The sequence below is a fragment of the Hippoglossus hippoglossus genome, chromosome 10 (assembly GCF_009819705.1).
Source record: "Hippoglossus hippoglossus isolate fHipHip1 chromosome 10, fHipHip1.pri, whole genome shotgun sequence".
Taxonomy (NCBI): Eukaryota; Metazoa; Chordata; class Actinopteri; order Pleuronectiformes; family Pleuronectidae; genus Hippoglossus; species Hippoglossus hippoglossus.
This window is the reverse complement of record NC_047160.1, coordinates 2,688,202-2,709,295: the sequence shown is the minus strand read 5'-3', so window position 1 is coordinate 2,709,295 and position 21,094 is coordinate 2,688,202. Positions and strand designations below refer to the sequence as shown.

Below are 21,094 nucleotides of genomic sequence, written 5' to 3'. Positions count from 1 at the left end.
TAAAGCTAATAAATGTCCGGCCTCTCTCCCTGTTTTCTCCAGCGTCAGGTATTCTAGAGAGAAGCCAGTCCCAGCTCGGAGGGAGGTGGAGAGAGGGAGAGAGACAGTGAGGGAGCCCATGGGCCGAGCGCACGTTGACAGGCAGCCCCGCCATCCAATCGGGAGAGAGCTATCAGCGTGATTTACAGCCGCGGGGGCTGAGAGAGGGAGGTGCGACGCGGGGGGAGGAAGAGAAAAAAAAAAGCAAATTGTTGAGTGAACAGCATCAGTGGAGAGTGGAGTGGAGGAGACCGCAGTGAGGGCGCAGGCTGCCAAGAGGAGACACAGGCAGAACAAGAGGAAAGAGGCCAAGTCCGACATTTATCCACTGAAAGAAAAATGTTTTTCCTATTTTTCTAGTATGGATTATGGTTTCTTTTTCTCAACTCCTTCCCTGACTGCCTTCATCACTCCAGCCGCACCGCGCTTCACTGGAATGTGCGCTCTAGCTTCTCCGGGACGCAGCTGAACAACAAGACAGTGGAACAGTGGAGCTAGAATAGAGAAAATAAAATAAAAGCTCCATCAGTCATTTTAACTATTTCTTTGTTTTTACAAGATGCCTCTCTTTTAACGGGACAGATTTGTCTGGATGCCTTACGCGTTTTTGGAGACTTTTACGCATTTTTGAGACTTTTACATCCCGATTTAAATGTGATGGAAATTGACATTTTGTCCATTAACAGAGGATAACACGGTTTATGGTCTTTTCTACCCAAGTGCACTTGTTTTTCCGGCGATGATTGTGTTTGTGATTGTCCTGTGCATCACGGATGGAGTGCTCGCTCAGATACGCTACTCTGTGCCGGAGGAGGCGGACCATGGCACCTTGGTGGGGAATATCGCCGAAGACCTGGGACTGGACCTTACCAAACTGGCCTCTCGCCGGTTCCAGGTAGTGCCCAGCTCTCGCACGCCGTACCTGGAGGTGAACTTGGAGAACGGCGTCCTGTTCGTGAGCGAGAAAATCGACCGGGAGCAGATCTGCAAGCAGAGCGTCAGCTGCCAGCTCAACATGGAGGTGTTCTTGGAAAACCCGCTGGAGCTGTTTCGGGTCGAAATCGAGGTGGTGGACATCAACGACAATTCGCCCAGCTTCCCGGACACGGACATCACGGTGGAGATCTCAGAGAGCGCCACTCCGGGCACCCGCTTCCCCCTCGAGAGCGCGTTCGACCCGGACGTGGGCTCTAACGCATTACGCACGTACGATATCACCACTAACAACTTCTTTTACCTGGACGTGCAGACCCAAACGGACGGAAACAAGTTCGCAGAGCTGGTCCTGGAGAAGCCGCTGGACCGGGAGCAGCAGGCGGCGCACAGGTACGTGTTGACCGCGGTGGACGGCGGTCAGCCTCCACGGACTGGCACCGCGCTGCTGGTGGTCAAAGTGCTGGACTCTAACGATAATGTTCCGGTGTTCGACCAGCCCGTCTACACGGTGAGCCTCCCGGAGAACGCACCGGTGGGCACGCTGGTCCTTCAGCTGAACGCCACCGACCTGGACGAGGGACTAAACGGGGAGATAGTTTACTCCTTCAGTAACCACATCTCCAGCCGCGTAAAGGACTTGTTCAGCATTGATCCGCGCACCGGGCGCATCGAGGTGCGCACAGAGGTGGACTTCGAGGAGAGCGGCCTCTATCAGATCTTTGTCCAGGCCAAGGACCTGGGGCCAAACGCCGTGCCCGCGCACTGCAAAGTGCTGGTCAAAGTCAACGACTTGAACGACAATGCACCGGAGATCACCTTCAGCACCGTCACCGAGTCGGTGAGCGAGAAGGCGGCTCCCGGCACCGTGATTGCGCTGCTGAGTGTCACGGACCGGGACGCAGAGGAGAACGGTCAGATCAACGTGGAAATCCTCGGTGATGTCCCGTTCAAATTAAAATCCTCCTTCAGGAATTATTTCACCATCTTGACGGACGGGCCGCTGAACCGGGAGCTGGCGGAATCCTACTCGGTCACGGTGGTGGCGCGGGATAAAGGGACACCGTCGCTCACCACCAGTAAGTCCATCCGAGTCCAGGTGTCCGATGAGAACGACAACGCGCCCACTTTTACGCAGACCATATATGATGTGTATGTGACAGAGAATAACGTGCCAGGGGCATACATACACGCGGTGACGGCTCTGGACACGGACATCGGGCAGAATGCGCTCATCAGCTACTCCATATTAGAGTGTGACATCCAGGGCATGTCAGTCAAAACCTATGTGTCAATCAACGAGGAGACAGGCTATCTGTACGCACTCAGGTCCTTCGATTATGAGCAGCTGAAGGATTTCACTTTCATGGTCCAAGCCAAAGACGCGGGCACCCCGGAGCTCTCCTCCAACGCCACAGTCAAAGTCATCATCGTGGATCAAAATGACAATGCCCCGGTGGTGTTGGCACCCCTGGGGAAGAACGGCACAGCCAGGGAGCCCCTGCCCCGCTCAGCTGAGCCGGGATACCTGGTGACCCGCATAGTGGCCATGGACGCGGACGACGGCGAGAACGCGCGGCTCTCCTACAGCATCCAGCGGGGGAACGAGAATGGCATGTTCAGGATGGACTGGAGGACGGGCGAGCTCCGCACGGCGAGGAGGGTGTCGGTCAAGCGAGACCCCCACCAGCTCTACGACCTGCTGATCGAGGTGAGGGACCACGGCCAGCCGCCGCTGTCCTCCAGCGCCAGCGTGCTGGTAGTGCTGGTGGACAGTGTGGCTGAGGGCCACGGCAGCGGGGACAGGGGAGGCGCTGCCAAGGCCAAAGATGGCACCCTGGACCTCACCCTGATCCTCATCATCGCCCTGGGCTCCGTCTCCTTCATCTTCCTCCTGGTCATGATCGTGCTGGCCGTGCGCTGCCAGAAGGACAAGAAGCTTAACTTTTACAGCTGCCTGACCAGCGACTGCTGCCTGAGCTGCAGCTCCTGCTGCTCTCAGCAGGGCCGAGCGCGCAAGAAAAAGCTCAGCAAGTCGGATATCATGCTGGTGCAAAGCGCTGTTAACGTGAGTGGACCCAGTTCAGCTCAAGTCCCCGTGGAGGAGTCAGGGAGCTTCGGCTCCCACCACCAAAACCAGAACTATTGCTACCAGGTATGTCTGACTCCAGAGTCTGCCAAAACCGACCTCATGTTCCTAAAGCCGTGTAGTCCCTCTAGGAGCACAGACACCGATCACAACCCGTGCGGGGCCATAGTCACAGGGTACACAGACCAGCAGCCTGACATCATATCAAACGGCAGCATTTTATCAAGCGAGGTAAGAGTCCCTCTCATACCTTACAGTTTAACTCCCCCTCCATCCAGAGACCCTCAGCATGTGTACAAAACCTGGTTCATACTCAGGATATCACATCAAGTCTGCCTGTTTGAATCCATTCAGATGACAGATAGAAAATATGTTCCATCTCCAGTTCCTGACCCCCCCCCCTCCAGATCAACAGCAGGTCTGAGGAGTCTTTCATGAAGTGCTTATACAGAATGCTGCTGTGACTTATCTCAGGAAAAGCATAAAACAAACCCAGTGATTAGACCACTGGTTGCTGACATGTTGCCTTTAACAGTCCTCAGGGAGCTCAGCTGTGAAATAGTAATTATTGCATGATCATGTTTTGCTCCCATGTCTCTGAAATGATCAAAAAGCCAGAAAAGAAGATGAGAATAGGCGTAATGTATGGTGGGTCAGAGCTGCTGGCTGCTGTGTGTGTGTGTGTGTGTGTGTGCTGTGTGTGTGCTGTGCTGTGTGTGTGTGTGAGTCCCCGGGGAGAGGAGTGTTTGCATTAAGCATACTGGTCACAATGTTGCTGAGTTGCACGAGAACAAAGATGCATCTCTTGGCGGTGCCAGCCTGAATCGGTGCACTACTTTATCTTGCCGCCCAGGCAACATATCTGTAGAGCCGTGCTCAATCCTCTGGTGTGTGTGTGTGTGGGGGGGGGGACTCCTCAAACACACACTCCTCACCACATGTGAATGATGTGTGTAATGGTTGAGGGCTGAACGCAGCACAGGGCCATTTTACAGATAGCACCAATCAATGGCACTGTGTGGGTTGCATCATATCTGGTTGGAGGGTGGTGATGTTTTTTTGTCAGTTCTCTTGTTGTCTATGTGTTAATGATGTTACACAGGCTGTTGGAGTGACACACACTGACCCCCCCTCCCCTTTCTCTTTCAGACCAAACACCAACGAGCTGAACTCAGCTACCTGGTTGACAGGCCAAGACGTGTCAACAGGTAAATATGGAGAGAGATTCGGCCTGCAGCCTCTCTGGTGCTCGCAGTGTTCGGTCCACCTGTAAATACTTCCTCTTATCTGTTCGTTCACTGGTCGATTCACTCTCTGACGAGGCTCTGGACGATGAGATGGGACCAGTGATATTAGAAAGGGGATTTTAATCTCTGTAAAAACTTGATTCCGTGATGTCTTTGGTTTCAGCTCGGCGTTCCAGGAGGCCGACCTGGTGAGCTCCAAAGACAGTGGCCACGGAGACAGCGAGCAGGGAGACAGCGACCACGACGCCACTAATCGAGGCCATTCCTCCGGTAAGAAACTCCCTTTGCTTGGCTGGGTTTGTCTATGACGTGATTCTTTTTTTTACGCCCCGCTATCAGTTTATTAATTTTTTTCCAAAGGGCCTATCAGTGACTGTCAGTCTTCTAAAGGACTGGGGTAGGCTTTGCTTATAAGCATGTGGTGTGGGGCCAGGAGCAATTTGCTGCCCATCTCTCCAGTGCTGAACTCTGGACTCCTCTCGCTCACATGCGGCTCATTGTGTGGGGCTGGGCAAATGAAAGCACTTTTTAATTATGGCGAGCATCACACATGGCTGAAGTCAGCATCATCTAAAAGCACTTCAGTGTGTCCGACAATCAGCTTTTATGATGAGGGCGTTGTACTTTAGTACGTCCTAATTTCTTTCCAGTGCCACCGTGGCTTGTGATTTCCTGTTACATCCCTCGAATAGAAGAATGAAAAGGGAGAAAATGTAAAGGTTAAAGCAGAATCCTGTAAGCCGCCTCTGAGAGCTCGCCTTTAATGTGTACATTAGGCGGCATCTCTTCTGACATGTAATGATTTAATGTCGGTGGGCAGAAAGCGAAACCCCGGCGCTGTGTGTTTGTAAATATGTGGCGGCGTTAATGAGGAGCCCCGCTCCCTGTGAGCTCGGTCACTCGGAGCTGGAGACCACTCGACGAGACGTGACAGGCTTTTTAATGAGGCCACGCTCGCACCGGAGTGCTGGGATGTGGACCAAATAGGTTGAGGCCGTAGCAAACAAAACAGGCGATTCATCCGTTCATTAGATTCATTAATGCATTAATTCATGCAGTTGTTCTCCGACTGCACTCCCTCTATCCCTCTCCATTCCCTTGCTTTCTCACTGACCGTATATCCTTCCGTGCTCATCCTTTTTTTCCCCTTTTTTTAATCTTCCCTGTCTAAAGGAACCCATCCGAGGGGATACAATAGGGCCCCACTGAGTTATGAATGGTGGTTTTATGTCTTCATTCAGTGGCGGGGGCCTCTGTGGACGGACCCTGTCATCGTGTCTGGTCCTCGCAGTGCCAAATTAAGTTTTCCTGCCACTTCCACGGTTACTCCTGTAGACTGGCTGGGTGACACAGACATCAGTAAACAGAAACGCACAGAGCTGAACTCTCCTCACTGCCCCCACCCTCTTTTTTTTTTAGCTCTAATAAGCTCAGGTTTTTTCTTCTCCATCACTGTGGAGCCTCTTTACTCCTAATCGGGACTGAGCCAGCCAGCTCCTTTATTTGGATGGAGTCGTCCTATTTCGAGTGCATTAGCATTTCATGTCAACGCTGCCAGCCAGAGTTCATATTCGGTTTTCAATAGTCTCACTCTTTTACCCAAGTGGGACTGGCTGGATATTCATCCTCGACTTTTGGTATCAATAACATGGAAATACTTTTCTAAAGCTTCATGTAGGAAAATACAAACCCTTTTTATCCTCCCACTGAATAAGTCAAAGTTGAGAAATGTTAGAGTTGTCAGTCTAAACATAAGCAGCTGACCTGATGAAAGAAAATCATACAAAACTATGAATAATATCCGTGCCAGCTTTTTGATTCTGTGAGTGATGGACGTCTTTTCAGGTTCAGTTTCCAAACACAGTTTGGCCTCTTTCAGCAGTGTGGCACCAGCAGCAGCTGCTGCATGAAGATGTAGTCCTGCTTCAAATACATCAGTGTTTTGTGTGTATAGAGAAAATCTGCCAGCCCTTATTTTTTCGTTTCTTTTTTTAAAAACAAAATAAGCAACACTGCAGCCCCCGGTCTCAACAAGACAGTCAAGTCTATTAGTGGAAACATTTTGAAAGATCGGATTGAAATTTAAATCAGGATCTTTCTGACTAAAGAATAATTCAACATGATCGTCAGACATAAAACATTAGCTGCTGGTACGATGCTACAGTTTTTGACATTCTGTGCCACAGAGACGATAGCTGCTCTGTTAAATGCTGGAATCCACTGGAATCAAAAAGGGATTTTTTGATTCCAGTATAGTAAAAGTAACAGGGGTGGCTGTTGGCAGGAGGTAGAGCGGGTCGTCTACTAACCAGAATGTTGCGGTTCGATCCTGTGTGACTAAGTGCCCTTGGGCAAGACACTAAACCCCAAACTGTCCCTGACGGCTGTGCCGGCAGTGTGTGAGTGATGTGTGAGAAGGCATGTGAATGGGTTAGACTGTACTGTAATGTGCTTTTAGTGGCTAGAAAAGATTTATATAATAACAGACCATCTAGTTTGAAAGTTGTAGTTGATGTCCTTTCAGGCGAGAGATGAGGTTTTGAGTTCACACTGGTTTTACCTTTGTATCGCTACTGAGGCCGGAGAGCTGCTGTAAGTTCTGTCTCAAGTGTGTTGGACTGTTCGTACAGATACGAAGCTTCGCCACGCCGTACATCCAGCTGGGATGCAGTGGTCAGAACGTCAGCAGCACGTCACCGCTGACTTTGAGTACCCTTGGCGTGGCGAGCGGAGTACAGTTACATTGCCGCAGCGTTATCACGCAGCTTAGTGCCTTTAAACAGATTATTTGCTGTGCATCAAGTCTTTGTTTGATTAGGATAATTGATAGCGTGGCTTAGTGTTCCGCCATTCTGCTCCAACAATGCTGGAAAAAGAACACAGGCTTTTACTCCCTGTGTGCTAATTGAGTTTGTCAGCAGCGAGGGGCACACTCGAACTGTGTCAGTGTTTAATAAATGCTAATGTTAAATCAACGTGTCAATGTCATCCATCACGATGGCGTGTTAGCCTCTTCGCCTGACTTTGACAAGGGACTTTATGGATAGACCAGTGGAGGAGGGACGAGGGCTGGACGTTTTGCTTCCACTGAAACGTTTTCCTCCATATAATCAGATTTATAGGAGCACATTGGTTTTTATGTTACACTAAATTTGTTCTACAGAGAATTAAAGCATTATCATTACATACTGGCAGAGAAATACGGAGATAAGATTTGTTTGAATGTGTTTCCAACTGCTAAAAACAGGCCTCGCAGAGAAGGATGGTGCTGCTTACCCTCACTGCCCTATAATTTTCTGTTTTTGTTGCTGTTGTTGCTGTCGTGCCAACATTTCCAGGCTGTTTGCTCGCTTGTTCCCTGATCAAAAGCCACAAGGTTTATTTTCACATCAAGGATGCACCAGGAGTCCAGAAAGCACCTGTAATGCACATATAAACAGGAAGCACAAACTCACGGGAACGTTTCTTTGTCTTTTTCTGTTCGATTCTGACCCATTTGAATCGTTTTGTATCCAATATGTGGAACAAACTCCTCGTTGGCCTGATCAGCGCCAAGGTTATTTTCAAGGCGTCGCAGTGTGCGGCGAAGAGCGACAGAGAGTGTGGGAGAGAGAGGGAGGATTTTCATTAAAGGTCGAATGCAGGATTCATCTGTCCACGTCCAATTGATCACTGTAAGCGGATGATTATTATATAAGTCTTTTCTTTTCATTTTCTTTATCCGTCATGCAGAAAACCATCAGATTAATTTATTTAATGAATATATTTGCTCCACACAGGTTCATTATTCACTGATTTAAAGATAAGATAACTGCGCTGTGGCCCTCTCCTGCTCCATGTGTGAACGGTCAGAGTGAAAACGTCACCCACTGCTGTGCTGCTGTGAGGGAGCAGAGACGACATGTTACACACTGTAAACGTTCCAGAGCACGAGCGGAGCAGGAGCGGGAAGGAGAAATAACTGACGGAGCCGCGGCGGTGCGAGCGGAGGAAAGTGTCACATGGTGCGCGAGTGCATAGAGCACACACACACACACACACACACACACACACACACACACACACACACACACACACACACACACACACACACACACACACACACACACACACACAAACACACACACACACACACTCTGAACTGTTTGGAGCGCAGGCAGGGATGGTTGTTATACACTGTGGCAGTTCAAAAACCTAGAGGGACCAAGCATATGAAAACCTGCAGTAGGTTACAACCGTTTATTTTTTTCCACCTGAAAACGACCAAAGGGATGATTAGTATTAACCTATTATTAAAGGCAGCATTTGTACAGGAAGGACTCTGTCCCCCTTCCTGTGCTGCTGCTCCCTGCCGTGTGCGGAGGCAGAGCGGTGATGAAGTGATAGCCCCGGGATTTTAGCGTTGGGGCGTTTTTTAATGCAGCGAAAGTGGTGAGAAATGCATAAATATTGTATTTAGCATTATACATATTATAATTGCTGCATTTAATATTTCTATCACTCCTACAACCGCCACCATCCCTGTATGACCTGTCGATGTAAAATATTCATCACGTGCTATCACAGGGAAGGCCAGTCCTTTTCCTTGTAAACCTGTAAGTGCACGAGTGTCAGGTCTGCCATGCTTCCACAGAGACGCGTTAGAAGGCACTGAAAGTTATTTGTATTTTCATAAGAGCTCAATTTTAGCTCAAGGTGCTGCAGCCCAGAGTGAGAACATTGAATAGTAATAACTGATTCTGTCTCAGAGCCTGAAGGGATTCAGGTTATGAGGACCGACCGTGGTGGAAGAAGTAATTGACTTGAGTAAGAACAGAATATTTCTGCTTTCAAAATGATCCCATTAAGCTGAATTATGAACCGTTAAGTACATGTCCATCAACTGCACTTTCACTCTCGTGGTCATATTTATTGACTTGGAGATACACTATTTTAATACGATAAAGGATATACTGATGTAAAATGTAAAAAAACAACCTAGAATATGCCTAAAACCTTGACTTTATGTATTTAAATTACATATGAAAGTTCAATGTAACTTAATAACATTAGTTCAATATAAATGGTCATATTTCATGAGAGGTTTTATATCATGTTGAGTTAGTGTGAATAAATCAAATAACTTGAGTGATTTCATAAAATTGTGTGTTTAATGTATATATTTATGGATATGATTAACTTTATTTAATCAAGTATTTGATTTATTCACACTAACTTAACATCATAGAAAAAAACTTTGTTAAATGTTACCCATTACATTGAATTCATGAAATAAAGAAACATGGAAATGTAATATGTAAATGAAATGCATAAAGTCAACGTTTTAGGCATAATTTTCTTTTGAGTGTGTGAATACAACATCAGTATGCAAAGGAAAGAATTCTGTAAATGCATTATACAGTTATAGATGTTCCCTCTTGTGTACTGTACATATATTTTCCTTCTTACAGATATTCAAGTCAATCAATCGAATTTTAAAGCCCAAATCCCTATTTGTCTCTTAGGGCTTAACAAGGTGCAACCTCCTCTGCCCTTCACCTACGACTAGAGTGAGGACAAAACTAAATAAAACACCCTCCGATATACAGGTGAAAAGTACGTAGAGAGATCCAAATGTGAGGGATCCCTCTTCCAGGATGGACAGAGGTGCAATAGAGGTCACTTGTATCAGAGCACTTCAACAAAATAACAATATCTGCCAACTTTTATAAGAAAAGACAGTGAAGTAAAATAGCTGAGAATTATTTTGAGGTAGACTACAGTTCTTGAGAAATAGCTTCCTAATTGTTTTACGTAGCTTCTTAATTGTTTTACTTGATAAGTAATATTTCAATAAAATGAGCAATTGACTTGATTTTCAGGTGGAGAAATAGTGACCTGTATTTGATTATATTCAGAACCAGGAGCTGATATGGGAAAGAACCTCGGACACAATTAAAAAAAAGACCCAGTTCCAGGCTTTTCGGACTGTTTGTGTTGCAGGTGTAATGTTGAACTGTAGAGTTGTCTGTGGTGCAAGTTAAGGGTCATTTCATTCATTCTGGGATGGGCATTTTTCCTGGTAAATGAAATCACAGTGGAATTAAAGTGCTCCTCATTTGCTGCGAGGCCCTGCAGCACCACTTCTGCAGCCCGGGGAGTCACCTCAGGGGCCCCATCTCCAGTCCGGCTACATTGTGTAAAGTACATATTATCAATATAGCCAGTGTCACGCACTTGGAGAAGATTGAGTCAAGACGCTTATCCAATTTCTTACCCCCATCCCCCCGACAACCCCCTCCGTCCCAATCCACTCCCATCTCTCCCCGCTGCCGTGATGAATTCCTCCTTAGGCCTGCAGTTCACGTTATCGCCGTGGTAACAGCTCGCTGATCAGTAATTCATTTTTTCAGACCTCTGCATACCAATTACCAAATGAAGGTTATTATCGAGACTTTGCCGTTTGCCCCCCGTGCGAGCGCCGTGCAGAATGCCAAGATGAGATGAGGCGTCGGAAGTAACGAGGGGTCAGCACGCCTCAAGAGCGCCCCGCCCTCCTGCTCGCCGTCTCCCCGCTGGCCTCTTCACTTGTGTTTGGCTTAGCGTGATGCGTGTTGACACAGTTCTTTTACATGGGAGCGGAGGGCAGAGGATGCCGCGGCCGGACCGAGCCTCGCAACCCATGATGAATGAGCTCTGAGAATATGGCTGGAAATTGATGTAGTGGAGAGATAATTGTATCACCCACAACCTTTATAGATATGTAAAGCTCGGCCCGGCCTCCGTGTGTGTGTGTGTTACAGCTGAGATGTTTTTATCTGTCTGATTTGATAGACGCTGTCTAATGTTCATGGGGAACATCTAATTTAGCCAAAATGTCAAGAAATATCAAGATGTGTTGATTTGGCTTTATGACTGAAATTACCCTGCGCTTCCCTCTCTCTCTGTCTTTTCTTCTCTCTCTCTCTCTCTCTCTCTCTCTCTCTCTCTCGCTCTCTCTCGCTCTCTGTGTGACAGTCTTATCTCTCTGGCTGAGTCTAAATGCCATTTCCCGTTCCCATTTTGAGAATTAACACAGCATCCATTTTGTAATGGAAGCAGAGCTCCGTGTCCAACTTCGCTTAGTTTCTTTGTTTATTTCGCTGCTCACATCGTTCTGCTCCCTGTGCGTTCAGGTGCACTCATGGCGTGGGTCTGCGCCCCGGCGTGCGTTCTGGTCGCGTCCCCCATCAATTCCAGCACTGTGTTGTTTCCTCCGGTGGACGAGGCCATATTAAAACGTAATGTGATGGTGTATTTATGGCATGTTGGTTAATATTTAATAAGAAACCCTCTCCTCTCGATAGGAGACTGGGCACTTTTCCAAGCTGTTAGTGATGGCAAGCCAAATTAATCCGCTTTGTAACAAAGCAAATTCCCCGTTTGCTGACTGCTACAGACACACACACCACAACACACACTCACACACTGCTTAGTGAGACGGCAGCAGTCTTAGCCTGATCAGTCTGTATTCAGGGGGATTAGCAGCAGATAGCTCGAGCTGGACAGTACAGATTTTAGCCCCAAACAGCGACTCAGACGCACACACACAACGAGCAGATGTAGGCTGCAAAAAACATGCATACACAGGATCTAAGCCCCAGTGCAAAAAACATATGGGCCGATGAAAACACAATTTGGCTTAAGGCTTACACTCGGCCTAAATAGCTGTGCCGAACGGCTAATGTTCCTACTAACTCTGTCCCCTTTAACTCTGCTCCCTTTGCCCTCTGACAGGAGGTGCTTTTCTCCCAGACAAATTCCTGCCATTAAAAAGCCTCACAAATAATTAGTGCACATGAAAGTGAAGCACGCTCAAACTGGTTTTCATTTGTACCTGCAGCCCGCCTTTCATGGAGGACAATGGGTTTTGAAAAGGGGCCGAGCCTGACGGATACTGAGGGCCTGGGACAGGGGCAGGCTGGTAATCTAATACTATTGAGTTTGTGGTTTGCTTCATCTAACGTCCTGGCTAAAAAGGGAGCATGAGCAGTTTGCTGGCGAGGGCTTTGAAGACTGCACAGGCACAGGCACACACACACACACACACACACACACACACACACACACACACACACACACGTGCGGTTGCCTTGTCGTATAAATTCCATCAAGCCATTTCATTGTTTTCACATGTTTGGACATAGAAGCTGCAGGTCACACACAGACATCCACTGACCTGTGATATTCTGTGTCTGATTAAAGATTACATTTGAATAGTAAAGTCTGGTAAAGATTCTATATCTTTGTTTGGTGCTTGGACACATTAATGTCCCCATGTGTCCTTTTTCTGGGACTTTGTAAGATTTACTTGCACGATAAAGAGCTGGAAAGTTAATTTGTATGTACACGACCACAACACTGGAACTAAAAGGGAATAATCAAAATATGACAGACACTAATCCTTTAAAAGGTTTACACCTCAGTGACCTTAATATTTCTAAAATCCAGGCTGTGGGGCTGCTTGGAAAATAAATCTTTTACCTTACATAATATCACATCTCCTATTTTGATGGCTCCTCTGAATAAATGTGCCATTTGATTAATTGTTTTGTTTTTCATCATAAATAATTTTAGGAGTTTAGAGAATGGGAGACTTACTGGTCTTTAGAAGCTGGGGCGCGAGCGGGCGTGTGGGCTCCCTACTGACCCACCAGTTTCTCCCACTCTCTCCATTTTGTATGAATTATTTCATATTAGTAATTAGGTCATGGGTTGGTTTGACAAATAGAAAAGTTTAGCAATGATGCCTCCCAATTACTTGGCTTGGATCTGTTTTTCAGGCTATACATATCCCAAAGCTCTTTCATTCAAATTCATAAGAATCTGTTTCCTGTGGTTCTATGAAACATAATCACTTCACCTTTAAAAGTCCAGTATGAAACAAATACTTTTCACTCACACAAAGGAAAAAAAAGGTCCTTAAACTCAGGACAGCGCAGAGCTCAGCGTGAGCCTTGACAACCGTTTCAGGGCCATTTAGTCCATTTTTTATTATTTAACAACAAAAATGTTTCTTAAAAATCTGAAATAAATGGACCTTGTGTCAATGGGAACTGCACTGGGAACTAGTGTAATTACAGCATCAGTAATTAACAACGTGGGGCTGAAATAAAGTCATTCTCCTTCTGATTTAAACAGGTCAAGGTTGAACTAACTCACAAAATAGTTGAAAACATGCAAAACGGGAGAAAGAGGCTGCACAACAAAAAATCTTAATGTAAAATGTCCCCATGAGTTCACAATCTCACATATTATCAACAAGACGCTTTCTGTGTTTCAGTTAAATACTTTGTTTCTCTGCCTCCTTTTTAATTATCCCTCACATTGTCTGTGCTTATGTCACAGCCTCTGTATTAAATAACACTGTTTCACCAACTAGCTGACTCGTCTACAGAAATGAACAAACTGGCTCGATGTTATTCTCCTCGGTCAATACGAACTCAGATAAATTGCAGATATAAGTGGAGGATTCTATATGTTCCATATATATCATATGCTCTTTATTTAAACTGTAATGTAAGTCGGTAAGCAGCGAGTATTTATTGTTAAATAAAGATTATAGAAGTAAAAAGTAGCCCTACGTGTTCCCACTGCAATGAAGTGAAGCACATGTACCATCAAATACTGACTTGTGTGTGTGTGTGTGTGTGTGTGTGTGTGTGTGTGTGTGTGGGAGGCTTACATATTAAATAAGTTCAAACAGAAAAATCCTGACTCGAGGAATCAAAGACCAAGTTGCATAAGTACATAACAGCTAAAGTCTTACAGGAGATACTTTGGATGGATTTGTGTTTGTCTGCATTTTTGTGTTTTCTTTTTGTTTCGACCGTCTTGCTTGTTCCAGAAATACTTGCGACCTCCAACACTTTTTCCATTTCTCTTTTCTCTCTCCCTCCCCTGACGTGCAGGTGCTGATCTGTTCTCTAACTGCACGGAGGAGTGCAAGGCCCTGGGCCACTCAGATCGCTGCTGGATGCCGAGCTTCATGCCCTCCGACGGGCGCCAGGGTCCGGACTACCGCAGCAACCTCCACGTGCCTGGCATGGACTCTGTCCCCGACACAGAGGTATTTGAAAGCCCAGAGCAAACGGCCGATAAGTCATTCTCCACCTTTGGCAAAGAGACGCCTCTCAGTCATCAACACCAACACCTCCATCACCACCATCTTCTCCAAAACCATCACGTCAGACACCACCACAGCTCCCTAGAGAGGAAAGAGTTGGAGGCATTTCTGCCTAGCTCCAGAACACCTTGTAACCCAGCTCATTTAAGTGAGTATTGTGTTTTCGCTCGGGCCCAAGCGCCCGCCCCTGATCTCCCTGATCTGCTGATCGAATTAGGTGGGAAAAAAAAAAGATTCCAAATTCAATTTTCTCCCCAGATTGGCTGGAAGAAGGAATGCATGAAATTCATTTCAGCTCCGACCTTTCTCAGCCCTCTTGTCAGGGTGTTTAACTAACTCTTCCCTCTTTGTTAAGCATCTCCATTATGTGTGACTGTGATGATCTTATCTCCCCTCACCTACCATTTCACTTCACACTACACACACACACACACTCACACACACACAAACCTCCAGCACCGACTGGCCTGTGGGCCTTCCCAAATGAAACATGCCAAAAGCAATTATGATCTATACGGTTGCTTTGATGTGGGTGGAGATGTTAGCATTAAGGAAGCTCTGTCTCATTATGGAATAAAATGGCTGCCCGTAATATAGACACTGGCCCTCTCACTATGCCCAGCAATGAAAAATGTCTGTTTTTAATCAGCGGAGGAGAACGGCAGGCAGCGAGCTTAGCATCTCATTCTCATTCGACAGACGTCATTGCGTTGGAGCTGAGGATCAAAAAAACGTTTTAGATAATTGAGAAGAGGAGGGGGAAAAAGGAAAAAAAAAGAAGGGAAAAGTCACATTTCCCAAGGAATTACTCTTTCTTAACTCTCATTCAAAGGCCACAAAGAGATACATCCTCAATCACTGCAATTTAGTGATAATGCTTAATTATAATTTTGTCAAGCGGTGCCTGAAGAGGCCCCTTCTCTCATCGTCTCACACAGCTAGCTGGAATTATCAGACTGTCAGAGCCCCGCTGCTTCCCGAGCGCCATCATTTAAAACCACAGCGTGCTGTTCGGAACAGCAGGAAAAAAAAGCCTTTTTTTCTCTTAATTAATGTTTTATTCATTCGCTATGTTTTCCTTTTTTATCCTGAATCAAAAAGTTATGTCGAACAAGGACCTAATTGCTTACATCAGAATGTCCATGTTCTAGCGTGGCGCTTGCAGCGTTGTCTAATCATGTTTGTGACTTCAGTGTCACAGTGTGTCTGAGTTATAGATGTTTTCTCAAACCGTTACATTTTTTAATTTGATTATAAATACAAATCTTTCCTACACATGCACAACCTTATTATTATTATTTTTTTTATTTTACAGATTTACAACCACAATTCGAGCCAAACAGGTTGTGGGTGAGACTGTATTCAAAATGATGAGGAATTACAGCAATAATGTCATTTCAATTGTGCAAGATGAGCACTTAGACAGAAAATATAAATACATAAAAACATCGATCGACTATAACAGTGGTGATTATTTAATGTGACACTGCTTAAGAGGAATCATATGTCAGCAATTGAAAAATTCTAAGGTATAACAGCTGTGGTGATGTAAGCCTGTGTTGTTTGATGACAAGCATATAACACTGTCAAATGGAATATATATATATAAAAAACTGTCAGTCGGGCTAATGATATAATAAAGCATAGGAACATTGCTGTGGCGTGACTATGCATATTTCACAGTGAAAGGATTTCATGAGTCTGAACGGCTCAAAAACCTTGTCTGTCCCAAAAGCTCCGGGAAATGAAACAAAACCTCTCAGGCTAAAACGATGCTATTTAAAACCACAGTGACAGACACAGTGTAAAACTGTGTGTAATTTAAACTTAGTTTTTTACACTTTGCAGCCTCAGCTTGACGGACACCATGTTTCTTTTGCGTGCTGCTCTCTACAGTTACCATGGAGGTGCTTATTATGCGCTTATGATGCAGCACTCGAAGTGAAGGGCTCGCAATATTGCTGCGTTTCCCAGGAACGCCGCCACTCATTCCTCTCTCAAAGTAGATTACTGTGGGCCTTATGCTAATGAATGTGGGGGCAGCAGTGTGTGTTTGTGTATGTGTGGGTGGGTGGGTCGGGGGGGGGGGGGGCTGCTTGGGCTGGGGGGAGGATAAAGCCAAAGAGGGAACAACAGTCAGAGGAGAAGGGAGGGGGAGAACAGGGGGAGGCCTGGGGTGGAGGAAGGGATAGAATGATGATACAGGCTGAAGCTCCTTAATCTGATCAAGTCAGCCACTGATACACAGAGACTCTTTGTCCTGGGACCCGCAGGCCCGGACCTGGACCCGGCCCGGGGTCGACGCGAGGGTGGAGTGCAGGGGTGGTGGGAGAGGGGTGGGGCTAGTGATAGTCGGAGCCCACAGTGATTACCGTCATCAAACTCAGACAACATTGAGTCGGGGAGGGAGGGGGCGGGGGGGGGGGGGTTACATCTCGGCCTCCCTCTTTTGTTGCTGCCCTAAATAAACTTGCCGTGAAATGCACCCACAGTCCAATGGCACCATTCTCATAACACGACCCCCACCCTCCTTCACATACATGGTCACACGCATATTATCCACGAGCCATTTCACAAGAAAGAACGGTGACGGCCAAGATGAGAGACGTGACACTTCCTACCCCTTGTCGTGCATGTGTGAACCCACAGATTTTGTGTGAATGAGGCCATTTAAGCCATTTTGTTTTCAGTCATCCATCAGACAAACCTGACACTCGTACACTCACTCTTTTTCACACATGAACTCCAAAGCATGTCCACACAACAGGGTCCGGACTTTTTCCAATATTTCCAAGTTGACATCCTCGGTGGTGCCTCGTTCCTTTTTTCTTCACCCTGAAACATTTGTTCTCTATTTGTTTTTATCGTTTCGTGTCCGTGGTGAATTCCAAACGTCATCAACCACGCCCATTCGCTTGTGGTGAATCGTCCGGATCATCCCCTGCTTTAATCTCACATTGGCTTATTCAGACTTTATCCCAAGGTTTTATTTGGGGGCTGGAAGGAGAAACTCCAGATAATATCCGCAGCAGCTGACTCAGAAAAATGCATTCTCACTTATAACCCCTCCAGAAAATTTCAGAAGATTATCCAAAGTTCAGTGCATGTCTGAAAGCAGCTACACACACACTCTCTCTCACACACACACACACACACACACACACACACACACACACACACACACACACACAGAGCTAACCATTTTGTGTTTCTCTCTACTTCTTACAGCGAGGAAAAGGGTTTGCTAGCTCCTTCCGCGTGGACATATCGGAAACCGCGTGACTTTGCACAATCACTCCCTGATGACCAAGGCTGTAAAAAACAACAACAAAAAAAACCAAGAAGCATTAAGTTTTCAACCCATTTAACCCTCCCCTCCCTCATCCCTCCTCACCCAGCAAAAAAAATCTATAAAAAAATAAGAATAAATAAAAACACACTACAACACACAAAATGTGAAACCCCACCCCCCTGCCCCTTTGAGGAACTTAGAGTTCCCACCTTTCTGGAATTCCTTGGATCACTGCCGGGCTTTGGAGGCACCCCTCTCTCGGGAAGAGGAGACACGGAGGAGAGGGGGTGGGACAGATGGGTGCGGGCAGGTAGACGGATAGCCTTATACTGGGAGGACCCCCATTGTCTCAGCGGGACTGAGAAACAAACAGAGGAGGAGGAAGGACAGCGGTGACGGAGAGACGAAACTGTTCTCTGGTCTCGTGCCGTTCCTTTTCCAATCTGCGTGTGCCTGTTTACAGCACGGATGTGTACGTCTCTGAGGGAAACGTTACCACATGAGGACCGGATGTGTATACTGAAGACAAACTGAAATGACAGCCACACAGAGAAACCGCCACTGAGCCCTTTAGGCATTTGTACTCGCAGAGAGACGCCAAATTGTACAGGAGAATCTTTGTGCATTTCAAAATGCAATACCACAGTTTTAGAATTTTCTATTCTGTTTATGTGGTCAGGTGTCTCTATTCTGATCTACTTCAAACTTTGTAAGAAAAGATTGTGGGCAGGATGTATTTTTATTTATGTATTTTTTTTTTTTATTCTGAGTTCTTTTCATTTTGTTTTTGTTCTTTTCTGCATTGGATTTGGTCTGTTCGCCATATCGTGGGCTTGGACAGTGTTTGGCCTGCACTCTTCTGATTCTGAGGTGTCAAGTAGTTTCTATCATGTGTGAGAAGTGTTTACTGTACTCTTTTAAAAGTTTCAAGCTGAATATAAAACTATATATAAATCCATCTATATCTACTTGTTCTGAAGGCGTGCTATCCATTTGGTTCCACGCTCTGATTCAGAGGTTTGACTCCTGGTTAAAAACCCCTGATGAAGGTTGTTCTTTTATTTTTATTTTCCCACTGGGAGACATAAAGAGAGACAGAGGTTCTCATTGTTTGACATTATTTCATTCTTTTTTTTTTTTGTTTCCGCTTTTGGATATTGATAAAGATTATGTCTATAAATAAAAAGAAGGTAATAATTTAGATTGAAATCAGTGGTAATTTTGTGTCATTGTAACCAAAACTTTAAGGGTACATTTATAAGGAAACAGGACAATAACGAGGCCAAATGCAGAGGGTGTTGTACACAAATGCAGTTGGAAAGCAGTCGACACACATTTCTTTCTCACACATTACAAACACAAACACACCAATATGCCAACAATAAACGGAAACAAATGGTGAAAAGGAAGGTCTCATGTCCTTTATTTTGAAGCATTTTGTGGTCGTAGAAGGGAAAGTCTGATTAGTGGTGATTCACATCTCCATAAGCACTGAGTAAAATGAGTAACTGTCCCGGGTCGCCAGGTCTGCATCGCTCCCGAACATTACAGGTCCTTTTGTGAATGAAGTTGCACAATTGCAAATGGTCAATTATCTGTATTTATGTGTAGCTTTTCTCGTCTGGATGGCAACTCAAAGCACTTTACAGTATACTATTAACCCATTCACACTCACATTCAGACAGGCACACAATGCCAGACCCGAAGATATTTAGGATCAGTATCTTGCCCAAGGACATGCAAGTGGAATGGGGGATACTGAGATCAAACCACCGACCCTTTGGCTATTGGATGACCCGCTCTACCTCCTGATTACTTTCAGCGGTGGAAAGAAAACTTGGCTGTTTTACAATTTTGAGTTTTATGTCTGTTAGTTTCGTTTTAAACATGACTTCTATTCCTTATTGAGATAGAATCAAGATTTTACCTACATGGAATATAAAAGTTCAGTCAGACAACTCACGTTCAAATGTTTATTGGCGCCTAGGCTCCGACTTCATCACTCCTCCAGATATGTTTACATACATACAGAAATTAACTTTTTGTCTTTTTTTAAATGTATTTTTTTTAGCTTTTTATTATTTTTTATTTGGAGAGGACAGAGAGCAAGCTGTGAAAGGGGGCATATTTAAATATTTGTTCCAGATTACCACAAACATTAATTTCATTCATACATTCCAACCTCCCTTCCATAATTTTACAATCCTATCTTTCTCACATTTAGAAGTAACGTTTGGACTTGATTCAATTCTTAAAGCTGAGGGCATCTCTTCACTCGTATACATGCGCTCATGCTTCTTAATTCATGTCACTGAGCTGTCGTGGCGTCTTCAGCCTGTAACAGTGGGAGGATGTGTTCACTCTCATTAACTCTCAACAACAAATGAAGTTGTGCAGGAATGTCGACACTTTGGTCGATATGAGGCAGATTATGCGCATGAAAAATCAGCCGTGGCACCGGGCGAGGCTCTTTGGGCTGAAAAGAAAAACACGTGGCCCACTTTTATTACAGGCCTATACTTGTCATTTGGGTTTATATGGTGGAGGAGTTAAAAACTGTAAACCTTGTACAAATTGATATTTCATTTGGAGCCTGATATTTCATTTGGAGGCAGCAGGTTTAAAAGCCTTTGGGCTGCAAAAAAAAAAACACAAAAAACCTTTAATTATTTCCAGCATTGCTACTGGAGAGAATTGATTGAGCCGAGAGATGAACTAATATGAGCATGAAATTAACATTTGTATTTACATCCCCAAAGCGTGGTAATGGTGGACATGACACCTCAATCAAGGAAAGATCATCTTTATCGTCCCTCCCTGTCTCCTCTGTCGTGTCGACACACATTCTGTAATCCTTCTTTTATTTTACATCAGCAGTGTAGATTTAGGAGAGCTTGTGTGTTTTTATCTGTCTGAAGAAGATGTTGCAGCTGTAATCCGAGGTAGATTAGGGTATTTACAGATGGCGATGAACCAATAACGCGGCAGAGTTCAGATACACACGCTAAATCAGCTATAGTCCTGCTTAATCTTCCAGTACATGCTGAATATTCATTGATTTGTTAATGCGACCGAAACAAAAGCCTTAAGTCTTTGTTGATGCGCACTATAAATATTACAAGCAAACAGGGGGGAGGGATAAGCAGCACCTATGAAATGTCTCTGTTTGTCTGTCTGTTTTTGCAGCCTCAGAATTCTATTCCAATGTTAAACACAGGAAGACAAATAGCGAGCGGTGGCGGCGTGAACCGTCGGCCCCGAGCCCTTTTGTTGCTGCGTAATGAGGGCAGAGCTATCGGAGCAGCACCGTTTAGATTGAGGACGAAAAGTTGAACGGAGAGCAAGCGCGG

The 21,094-nt window shown here is 45.5% G+C and overlaps 1 protein-coding gene across 3 annotated transcripts; it reads left to right on the top strand.

Annotated features, from left to right (window-relative positions):
* The first annotated feature begins 241 nt into the window (after window positions 1–241).
* pcdh10b (protocadherin 10b) lies at window positions 242–19,149 on the top strand. Of its 3 annotated transcripts, none has more exons than XM_034598351.1 (5): window positions 242–3,127; window positions 4,211–4,269; window positions 4,472–4,578; window positions 14,238–14,600; window positions 17,681–19,149. In XM_034598351.1, exons 1-5 carry the CDS (start codon window positions 779–781, stop codon window positions 17,698–17,700), a joined length of 2,898 nt encoding a protein of 965 aa, XP_034454242.1. In that variant the 5' UTR covers window positions 242–778; the 3' UTR covers window positions 17,701–19,149. The 3 variants fall into 3 exon arrangements, with proteins under 3 accessions (XP_034454242.1, XP_034454241.1, XP_034454243.1); XM_034598350.1 differs by having other exon boundaries at window positions 243–3,292; XM_034598352.1 differs by having other exon boundaries at window positions 245–3,292; window positions 14,238–14,395.
* Window positions 19,150–21,094: the final 1,945 nt, after the last annotated feature.

What these genes read in the sequence shown, in the direction of transcription:
- pcdh10b (XM_034598350.1), top strand. Translation starts at nt 779, where the DNA reads ATGATTGTGTTTGTGATTGTCCTGTGCATCACGGATGGAGTGCTCGCT. An exon ending in GCAGCATTTTATCAAGCGAG is followed by an intron (nt 3,293 to 4,210) that starts GTAAGAGTCCCT and finishes TTTCTCTTTCAG; the next exon opens with ACCAAACACCAACGAGCTGA. An exon ending in TAATCGAGGCCATTCCTCCG is followed by an intron (nt 4,579 to 14,237) that starts GTAAGAAACTCC and finishes CCTGACGTGCAG; the next exon opens with GTGCTGATCTGTTCTCTAAC.